Raw genomic sequence first — 10,861 nt, forward strand, 5'->3', positions numbered from 1 at the left:
TGGCGATGAGGGAACCGCCTTGTGATGGCTGCTTATGACAAAGCCATGGAATTCTGCATGGTGGTTATCCTGGGCTGGGAAAGTTCAGCAGCTAATAAGTCCTAGAAAGTAATCATGGTCTCCCCCCCCCTTTCTCTCCTCCCCCTCTACCCTTGGAACATCCAGCAGGAGCAGAAAAATGAAGGCAGGCTGCCCCATTGTGGAGAAGCCAGAGGGCGGAGGAGGTAAGAATCCCACCCATCGAACCCTTGGGCTCTGTGAATTCAGAGGCCAGACTTCTTCTAAGAAGTTTGACATCTTCTTTGTGAAGAAACTGTCCTGTCTTCTCCTTCTTGAGATGTTATCTTGGCAGATGCCATTGCTTCAGGACTGATCCAGGCTGTTGGCCTTGCAGCTTGCTTTAGTGGGCTCTCCAGACAGGAGAACAAGTGATAAGGTGGTTTTGGGTGGGTGGAGAGACACTGCAGAGGACTTTGACTCCATAGTGGTGACCATATCAGTCCACAAGTCTTGAGACCGCTTGGTACTATTGATGATGTGAAGCAGGATGGAGGAACTGGACTCCAACTGCCACTGTCCTCCTCACCATTGGCCAATTGCTATGCTGGCTGCTGGGAGGTGGAGCCCTGCAGCGTCTAGAGGACCTCACAGGTTCCTGATCCCTGGTGTCAAAGAAGCCAAAATGGTGTGAGGACCAGGGACTACACAATGCTTCCTCCTGGGATCTTGCACCTCAGAAGCAGCAATAGCTTTAGAGCCCAGTTAGGCTTACTGTAATAGCCAGGTGACCACCACAGAGGCTCTCTCCATGGAAAGAAAGTGGCTCTTCAACAGTTGGGACCCTCATTCCTCTTCTGCCCCTGAAGGCTCCCTCTGTCTTTGGCCTTCTCTCCAGGCTACCACTTCCCAGACTGGGCCTACAAGACGGAGTCCAGCCCAGGCTCCCGCCAGATCCAGCTTTGGCACTTCATCTTGGAGCTGCTGCAGAAGGAGGAGTTCCGGCATGTCATTGCCTGGCAGCAGGGGGAGTACGGGGAGTTCGTCATCAAGGACCCCGACGAGGTGGCGCGGCTGTGGGGCCGGAGGAAGTGCAAGCCCCAGATGAACTACGACAAGCTCAGCCGGGCCCTCAGGTGAGGGGTAGCAGGGTGCGGGCCCATGGAATGTGGGAGTTGAGGGCCTGAGTAAGAGGAGCTTGACCTTTGTCTTGTCAGCAAAGTCATCCCTGTCAGGTTTGAAATTGGCCCTGGTGGAGACTTCTGCAAGGGTAGAAGGCTGGGCTCCTCTCTCTCTCTCTCTCTCTCTCTCTCTCTCTCTCTCTCTCTCTCTCTCTCTCAAGTAGGGCAATATGGGATACTTGCTCTCTGTGGTTTTCAGGGTTCTGCAATCTGAAGTGCTTTGGGTGCAATCCTAGGCCTGCGTCCAAAGCAATAAGGAGTCCTTTCGAAGGCAGAAGGTTTTCCTCTGAGAATTGTGCTGTCAGCCTTCCAGGAAGTTTCCTAATCCCGTTCTGCGTCTACTCGGAAAAGTCCAGAGGGCGGAGGGTACAAAATGGATCCCTAGATCAGCCACAGCTGGATTCCTGGGATTCAATTCCCTTATCGTGAAAGTGAGGCTTGAACGTAGCCATGCCGTTTAGGGTAGCACACAAAGTTTCAGACTTGTAGATTTGGAAGGGATCCCAAGGGTCATCTAATCCAACCCCCTGCAGTGCAGGAACCGCAGTTAAGCCATAAGAACATTGGAAGAGCCTGACGGTTGGGTGAGGTCCTGGGGGTCATTTAGTCCAGCATCCTGTCCCCACAGTGGCCAGCCAGGTGCCTTGATGGGAAGCTCACAAACCCTGAGGTTTCCAGCAGCTGTCATTCAGAGGTACTTCTTGCCTTCCACAGTGGCGAGAGAACAGAGCCATCAGGGTTAGCAGCAACCATTCAGGGGTCTCTGTAAGCTGAAAGGTTCAGGATCTTACAATCTTGGCTGTTTGGGCCTTGCAAAGTTAGTCTGGGGGAGGGGACAGACCTTGACTGAGACTCTCTCTGGGCTTCAGAGGGCTAACTGGGGAACAGGCTTGGTCATACAGGAGAAGAGGTAGCCTGAGCGATCCTCGGGTATCTGAAGGGCTGTCACATGAAAGATGGAGCGAGCTTGTTTTCTGCTGACCCAGAAGAAAGGACCCAAACCATAAATTCAAATGACAAGAGAGGACATTCTGACTAAACATCCGGAGGAACTTTCTGAAAGTAAGAGCTGTTCTGCTGTGGAACGGAAGGTGGTGGACTCTCCTTCTTTGGAGGTTTTTAAGCAGAGGTTGGCTGGCCACCTGCCAGGGATCCTTTAGTTGTGATTCCTGCATTCCAGGCGGTTAGGCTAGGTGACCTTTGAGGTGATCCCTTCCAACCCTACAATTCTGTGTTTCTGTGACTCTAGGAGGGTGGTGGTTGGGACAGGCCCACTGCAAATCTGGGGTGCTGTATCCAGTGCAGGAGTCTGGCTGGTTCCTGCAATGGGCTCTGCTTCCACAATGCATCCTAGGCAGCCCTCTGTTAGGGCCGCTGGGGTGCCTCTTCTTGGTCCTCTGCAAGGCTCCCTGCATTCTTGTCCTTGTCCCCCTCCGCTTCTGGCTCTCTCACCCTCTCCTCCTCCCGATGAGGCAGCCAGAGCTGTTGAGCCAGTGCCAAGACCTGAGGGCGCACGCCATGCGGTGAACAGGTTGCCTCTTCCCTTTGGCTTCTGTCCCCAGGAGGGGGTAGCTGAGCAGAGGGGAGCCCACGGACTTGGCTGCCGCTCTGCCTTCTGCTCAACTCCTCAGTGGCGGAGGCCGAGATCAGCAAACAAGGCGGCAACCTGTGCGTAATGGGAGAGGAAGGAAGTGACAGGTCGGAGGATGCAGGCCTAGCCATTGATCCCAGGGAGGAGGAGAGGCAGAGCCCTGCCCTCGCCACTTCCAGAAGCCTCCAAATGGCACCAGGGAGACAAAGCAGCACGGCTGGCCCGACAGGTTGACAGGAGGAACAAGAGGAAACCCGTCTCCCATTTTGTTCTTCCCTTCAGGCACCTCTTTCAGGAACAGCGGAAGTTGCCTTCTGTCTTACCCAGTATTGACAACACTGATTGGCAGCATTAGCAGCTTGCCTGGTTGTGGTCTGTGAGGACGCTCCTCTGCCCTGCCTGGAGATCCCCACGGGGTCTGGGCCCAGGAATCTTCTGTGTGCAAAGCAGATGTTCCATTAATGAGCTCCAACCCTCCCTGTAAAAATAAAGGAGGCTTCTAGGTGTTGCAGTCTTATGCTAAGGCAGACTCTTGGTCCATCAAGCTCAGGATTGTAGACACTGACTGGCATCAGCAGCTCTCCAGGGTTCCAGGCCGGGGACATTCCCAGCACTAGCTGGCCTTGCCAGGGATTGAACCCGGGGCCTTCTGCAGCCAAAGCAGGTGTTCTCACCACTGAATTACGGCCCCTTTCTTACAGATCAACTAAGATTCCAGGCCTTTGTGTTTCCAAATAAAGGGCTGATCTCAGTAGGAATGTGGGAGGCTTCCAGGGATTGAACCCAGGGCCTTCTGCAGGCAACCCCAGTGCTTTCCCCACTGAGCTGTCTGGACATAGCATTCCTCACGGTTGGCTGGCACCCTTATTTCCTTCCTTCCTTTAACCATTTGGCAGATACTACTATAATAAGCGGATCCTCCACAAAACAAAAGGCAAGAGGTTCACCTACAAGTTCAACTTCAACAAGCTGGTGATGCCCAACTACCCCTTCATCAACATCCGGCCAACAGGTAAGAAGAAGGACGTTGAGCGCCTCTCCTCCTTGTCAGGTGGAGGACGTGGGGCCACGCATTGCGGGTCCATCCCAAGAGCAGGGGACCATGGAGGTTGGGGGAGAACATCAGTTCACTTCCCATGGAAAGGCAAACCAGCGCCAACTAATCCTTTCCAAAAGAGCCGTTGGACAGCAGAACGGACTCTCTTGGAAGGTGAGGACTCTCCTCCCTTGGTGGTTTTCAAACCCTACAATTCTGTGTTTCTGTTACCACGGAGGAAAGAACCTGCTGTCTTGGAATAACATTAGGGCTCCTGCAGGAACAAGTCTGGGCAGTTGCTGCCTGATGTTGCTTGTTCCAGTTCCCTTTCTTCTTCCTCTCGGGTCCGCCCTGCATTCGCCTCTCTCTCGCTCTCCTTCCTTCCCTCCCTCCCTCCTGGCCGCCTGGGGCTGGCACTGAGCAGGCAAGGAGAGTGCTGGAGCCCTGGAATGCCTCCCAGTATGATTGCAGCCTGTTTTCTTTCTTCTCCCCTGTGGGGAGGTTGACGCAACAAACCTGTTTGGCCCTTGCCTCCTTTGCCCTCGCCCCAGATATTGGCGCTTCCTTTCTTGTGGGAAGTGGCAGCCTAGGTGGCGTGTGGGGGCTTTGTGCCTGCGTGTTTCCAAAGGTGATTTTTCTATCATCATTATTATTATTGCTTTTTTATCCCACAAGGTGGCATATATGGTTCTCCCCTCTTCTCATCTTCTCATTTAATCCCCGCAACAACCCTGTGAGGTAGGTTAGGACACATGGTGAGCTTTCATGGCTTGAGTGGGAATTTGAGCCCTGGTCTCTCCCACGTCCAAAATAATAATAGTAATAATAGTAATAATAATAATAATATATTTATACCCCACTCATCTGGCTGGGCTTCCCCAGCCCCTCTGGGTGGCTCCCAACAGACTATTAAACAGAACAAAACATTCAAAACTTCCCTAAATAGGACTGCCTTCAGATAGTTGTTTATTTCCTTGACATCTAATGGGAGGGCGTTCCACAGAGCAGGAGCCACTACCGAAAAGGCCCTCTGCCTGGCTCCCTGCAACCTCACTTCTCTCAGGGAGGGAACTTTCAGAAGGCCCACGGCGCTGGACCTCAGTGTCTCAGCTGGATGATGGGGGTGGAGATGCTCCTTCAGGTATACTGGGCCTTTGAGGCCGTTTGAGGTCAGCACCAACTGGGCCTTTGAGGTCAGCACCAACATGCAAAAAGCTCCTTACAGACCCTCTTGGGCATTATAGTTGGCAAAGTGGGGTCCTAATGGCTATGTTCAGGAGGTGCGTTTGGCACCTTCCTGGTACAGTGCCTGCCATACACTGCAGACTCACTTTTTCACCCTGGGCCTTTGACCCTGGAGATACCTCTGTGTATTTCCAGGTCCCGCCCTATTCCTGTAATTTGTTTTAAACTGTTTTGAACAACTGAACCTTAGACTGTTGCCACCTGCCCTGGAACCTGATGGTGAAGGGCAGGCAAGAAGTTGAATGAATAAATAATAATGATGGTGATAATTTTTGTGGGCTGGAGCTTTAAGAGGGGGGTTGTGAGGCTTGGGGCTGCTCCTTGAGGCCAGGGCACTTGGTGGGCAAGCCCCTGCAGAAGCTTGCCTGCCCCTCGCAACGCTCAGACAGGCCTCCATTCCTCATGCCCCTCCGTCTCCTCCTTCCTCAGGTGTCGTCCCCCAAAGCGCTCCTCCTGTCCCGTCGGCCTCGTCCCACTTCCAGTTTTCCCCACTGGACAGCCACTCGCCCACCGAGGACGCCCAGCCCAGCCGCTTCTCCGGCCGGCCCCTCGCCTCGTCTGGCCAGGAGACCCTGAACAACGGTGGCCGCGGCGAGAAGTCTTCTCCAGCTCCAGAGAGGGAGGGAGGGTCTCCGGACTGGCGCCACGGAGTAGACCTGCTGGCCTCCCGCAATTCCGCTGCCTCCGCTGCTTCCACAGGTGGGGTGAGCCACCCGAAGCGCAAGCCGGACTTGGTGCTGCCCCTCTTTGGACGGTCGGGGATGTACCCCGACCCGCATAGCCCTTTCGCCGTCTCCCCACTGCCAAGCCGTGGAGGGGTCTTGAACGTCCCCATCTCGCCGGCCCTGTCGCTGACCCCCACCATCTTCTCGTACAGCCCCTCCCCGGGCATGAGCCCCTTTGCGGTGGGTGGCAGCTGCTTCTCCTTCAACCCCGAGGAGATGAAGCACTACCTCCACTCGCAGGCCTGCTCTGTCTTTAACTACCACCTCAGCCCACGGACTTTCCCCCGCTACCCGGGCCTTCTCATCCCACCCTTCCCCTGCCAGCTGCCTCCGGAGGACCCAGCCCAGTTCCCCATCAAGCTACAGCCCCCGCCTGTCGGCCGCAAGAACCGCGAGCGGCCAGAGAGCGGCGGCAGGCCCGGGGCCCCTCCGCCGTCATCCCCCCAGATCAAAGTGGAGCCCCTGGCAGACCGCCAGGAGCCTGAGGGCAGGGAATCCCCAGGGCGAGAGGGAGGGTGCCGGTCAGCCACCGAGTCGCCCACCTGCAAGAGCACCCAGGAGCAGCGGGAGAAGACCCTCTTTGCGCGGCCAGTGGCCCCCTGCTGGCCAGCAGCGGCAGCAGCTACAGCAACTCACCCCCCAGCGCCCACCCAGGCTGACCTTCTGGCTGAGGGGAAGAAGCCCAAGCAAGAGGACATCTTCATTGAGAAGCCCCCGCGAGAGACGATGGGGGAGCCAGCGGGGGGCCCAGAGAAGCGGGAGGACTCCGCTGCTGTGATGCCCCCCAAGCTGCGCCTCAAGCGGCGCTGGAACGACGACCGGCAGGCGGAGGGCCTCAAGGATGAGCAGGGGGGCAGGAAGCCCTACTGGGGAGCCCTGGACACCCCACACATCCTCCTGGCGCCCAAAGCCGCTGTGGATACTTAGGACTGTAGAGGCCCCATGGCAGGGGCGGTGTTTTTGTGTGTCTGCTTTGTAATGTAGCAAGATTTGCCTAGCCAGGTGGGAAGGGGACTGAGGGGAAAAGGAGGAGTGGGGAGACTAGAATGGTTTTATGAATTCTAGGGTGTGTGTGTGTGTGTGTTGCAGGCAAAAGACTGTCTGCCTTGTTTGCAGCCATGTGGCCCCGTCTATGGCCACTGTCCTGCCTCCTGGCGGGCTTCCACTGACGTGAAAAGACTCTTTTCTCATGAATTCTGCCCTCCTCTTCCCTTACGGTCTTTTACAGAAGCAAGAATCTGTCTGAATGTACATAGTTCTTTTCTCTGGAGATGGGGGGGCAGGGGGTGGACCAGGCAGAGGACTTCCTAGCCATTCAGAACTGGAAATGTGTCTCGTACCAAGCTAGGAAAAATGCTTTATTTAGCCACCAGGACATTGCACTGTCTTTGATCCTTTTTAAAAGTGGGGATAGCAGGAAGAGGAGATGGAAATGAGACTTGGTAGAGCTGGCGGCTGCCCCCTGGGGCAGGGGAGCCTGGGGTCTGGGCCGGCTGGAATGAGGGCTTGGCAACCATAAGTGTTACTTTTAGGACTTAGGGGGGAGGGAGGGGGACACACTGAATGGTCATGTTTTTTAACAAAAGCTTTTTTTTTTTGAAAAATATTGAAGAAGCCATGATGAGCAATTGTAAAACCTTTTCAGGGATGTGCAAGGAATGTGGTTGTAAACGAAAACCTTGAATGCCTTTAACAAGACCCCCCTCTTTAATTTCCCTTGGTGGTTGTGGGCAAGGGGCGTGGGGGGGGCAGTTGAGCGGAGAAGCAGCTGGGAGCTCCCACAGAATGACTATCGGGGCATCTTTTTCGGGAAGCAGTGGGAGGGGGAAGCTCCCCCGGCCTTTTCCGTCTTGCCTTAACTGCCTGCTTTGGAGACAAGCGCTGGGAAACGGAGAGGCTTCTGCTTCGGGGCGGGCAGGGTGGTGGGGTGTTGCTTTCTGCTCGGGCCCGGAGAGGGGGCACGTAGCTCAGGGTGTGAAGATGGGCCTGGGTCCTTCTTGCGGTTGCAGCATGGCGGCAGTGCTGGAGAGTTAGGAGCAGAGTTAGGCAGGCCAGATCGGGTTGCCCGTCTTCTGGTGCCCGTGGTCACTGTCATAAAATCCAGAGGCGTGTGGTGGGCAGGACACCCCTGTGGCTGCTCCTCTTCCCCTCTCCCAAGGTGGCCCAAGGAAAGGGAGAGAGCCTGTGTCTGCGGGCACACTTCTTTGATTCCAAGGGCCCTGTGTTGGTGACCCCGCAGAGAGGAGGAGGTCATGACAAGTTCCCTGCTAGAGAGGCGTCTCCCAGTGCCTGTTCTTTTTCCTGCCACTGAGAAGGCGAGGATCCCCTTCCTTCCTTGCTTGCTTGCACACTTGTTGGGGTTTGTGGGCAGTTGTGGCCCCAACACAAAGATCACCCCTGTGCAAACGCTTGCTTTGCCTCTTTGAAGGTCCCCTTGCCAGCCCCCGCACTTCCTCTCTGCCCCCCTACATCTGACCTGGTGCAGTGCAGTCCCCCCCAATGAGCGAGCGCAAGCTGCTGCCTCTTCTCTTTGGGCTGGAAGACCTCAGGGAAGCTGTTGGCTACCAGTTTTATTTAAAGACTGGCAAGGATTACCAAGTAAAATACTGTAGCTATGTTTTGGGGATGGCAGTTTTGGGAACGGGGAGGATCTCGCCAGTGTCATGGGCTGTGCCCCCTCTTCTGCTACGAGCGCTGTGTGGCTCTTGCTGGGCTTCACGCCAGCCCACCCACCCCCCTTTTGTGTTGCCCAGCATCCTGCACATGAACAGCCTTATGAACCTTGGAGTGGTGGGGGGGGGGCTGCAGGGCTTTCCCCCCAGACAGGCAGGGTTTGGCGGAGGTGGGCTCAAAACTCAGGGACTGAAACATGATGGCCTTTTCTTCCTCCTCTTCTTCAGATGACTACATGCAAATTTCAGTCTATTGTACCCAAGTGCCAGACTCTACGTCAGGCGGAACTGGGGAGGAAATCCTGTTTGGTGGGGGGGGGGTGTTGCGCGTGAGAAATCCCATTTGCACTTCTTCAGTGAGAATTTGTGTCTTAAAACAAACCCCCTAACCTTTGCTGTCTTTTTTTCTCCTCTGCCTCCCTCCCGTCAATAGCCATGGCAGTGCAGAGCGGGCATGCCCTGTTCAGGGATGGTGCTGAAAGGGCTCAGGGTGCCAGAAGGGCATGGGGGGGGGGCAAAGCGAAGTGATCTGCTGCGTGTGTTTGGGGGGGTGTGGATACGTTTCCCCTTCAGCTGGCTCAGGGAGCCATTGCTGTGGCTTTGCAGGGGCCGCAGCAGGCAAGGCCCCTCCTGGCTTCTATGGGGAGGGGCTCCTCATTTTTTCTATAGGAAAAAGCAGCCACATGCTTTAAAAGCAGAAACGTCTCTCCCATTGTGCCAAATACTCAAGCCAGTGGGCGGCTAAACTCCTATATCGCAACTAATCAAGAGTGGGTTGACCTTTTTAAAAAATAAAAACAAGAATTAAAATACTTTTTTTACAATGTTTAGGTTTTGCTGGCCTTGGGAACATTAGGGAGCAAGGGAACGATGAAGCTTGCAACCTGGCTGCCCAAAAGCCAGCCCCAACAAGGAGGAGAGTAGTTCTTTCTCGGGGGGGGGGGGTGAATGAGGGCACCTTCACTCCCCCCCCCCCACACACACACAGTCACAGCTTGCTTTTTTTTAAGGTTAACAGGCTGGCCTTGGGAAATGGGCCTGACTCAGCCTCTTCTAATGTGCAGGTCCATTTCCTGGCTCGCCCCGAAAGAGAGCAGCAGGCATGTTGAGTCTTGCCGCTCCTGCCTCATCGCCCGGGAATCCTGCGCCAGGGGATGCATAATCCCCAAGAGCACCTCGCCCTGGGATGGAGCCGGACTTTGAGGCCAAGATCCACCCTGGGTTCCCTTCCTTCCGGCATGTGGGGAAGGTGGCGCCCGCTCCGTCACCGCCACCCTCCCTTTGGCCAACTGAGAAGCCATTTCCCACCCATGCTCGAGAGGGGGGGACCCAAACCTCTGCCCCCCCCCGGGCTGCCCCCCACCCAGACACTGTGGGGCGCTGTTGCCAAACCGCTGTTTTTAGGGCAATGCGCCCCAACCCAAACTTTGGGTTCCCCTCCACACACAAAAAAACATACATACACACATGTAGACGGGCGGGTCATGGGTGATGCATAAAGTCTGCACTTGTCCCATGAAGAGAGGTAGAAAGGGTTTTTATTTAACCTTCAAGGGAGGTTTATATTTGCTTGGTTGCCCTTTAATTAATTCCATAACTGTTTCGCTTTTTTAAGAAATTAACTTTTTTCTCATCTCCCCCCCCCCCCCGGTCTTACGGATCCTGATGGGTTTTAAAGAGAGCTATGTCTTTGGTTTGGAATACTTTTGATTAGATTTCTTTTAAAAGAAACGAAACAACTTTGAATTTGTTTTTTTAGTGTTAAAGTGACAAAGTATTTACTGATGACTTTTTAAAATTTATTATTATTGTTAAATCATTTTTCATGAGACATGGTCCTGTCTTTATGATGCTTTGAGAGTCAGCAGGGAGTAAAACACATCCGAACAGCAACTCTAACGCTTGAGGTATTTTTATTTTGTCTGTGTAAAGCAGGATTAAAATTGTGTGTAAAAAAAAATTTTTTAAGAGAAAAAATGTAAGTAGTCCTCATGCTTTCGTGCAGTGCCTTTTAGACGTTCCACTTTCTATAAAGTCTTCAAAAAAAAGTTTGCATATATATTATATATATGATGTAATGTTATAGAAATATATGTATAATATACATATTTTTTCCAGGGGTATCTGATAGCTCTGTATTTTGTTATGGAAGTTGATATGAAAAGTATTTTACCTCAAATTTAAAAAAGTTAAATAAACCTTTTAAATAAGCCTCTCAGAGTCCTTGAGCCTCTTGCTTTCTTGCAGCCTGGTGGGGACAGAGGCGAGATCCAGGGAACTGTCCATGTGGGAAGAGCAGAAAGAGATGGAAGCTGAGCTCCGTGGAGAACCAGCCTGTGCACTAGGGCTTAGTTCTTCTGTCATCAACTCTGCCCATTGCTCACCACAGCCATGGCTCAGTGGATGGAGTTCCT

General features: G+C 53.9%; 1 protein-coding gene across 2 annotated transcripts in view; it reads left to right on the top strand.

The window, feature by feature from the left end:
* Positions 1-8,501, top strand: part of ETV3 (ETS variant transcription factor 3) — a 9,800-nt gene extending 1,299 nt beyond the window's left edge. Inside the window, exons 2-5 of one of the 2 annotated variants that reach the window (XM_035098769.2) lie at positions 166-224; positions 896-1,133; positions 3,666-3,781; positions 5,480-8,501. In XM_035098769.2, coding sequence (XP_034954660.1) covers positions 179-224; positions 896-1,133; positions 3,666-3,781; positions 5,480-6,702 — 1,623 coding nt within the window. In that variant the 5' untranslated portion in view covers positions 166-178 and the 3' untranslated portion in view covers positions 6,703-8,501. The remainder of the gene's footprint in view (positions 1-165; positions 225-895; positions 1,134-3,665; positions 3,782-5,479) is intronic. The other variant, XM_060269353.1, reaches the window with a different exon arrangement.
* The last annotated feature ends 2,360 nt before the right edge of the window (positions 8,502-10,861 follow it).

The sequence above is a fragment of the Zootoca vivipara genome, chromosome 17 (assembly GCF_963506605.1).
Source record: "Zootoca vivipara chromosome 17, rZooViv1.1, whole genome shotgun sequence".
In the NCBI taxonomy this organism is placed as follows: domain Eukaryota; kingdom Metazoa; phylum Chordata; class Lepidosauria; order Squamata; family Lacertidae; genus Zootoca; species Zootoca vivipara.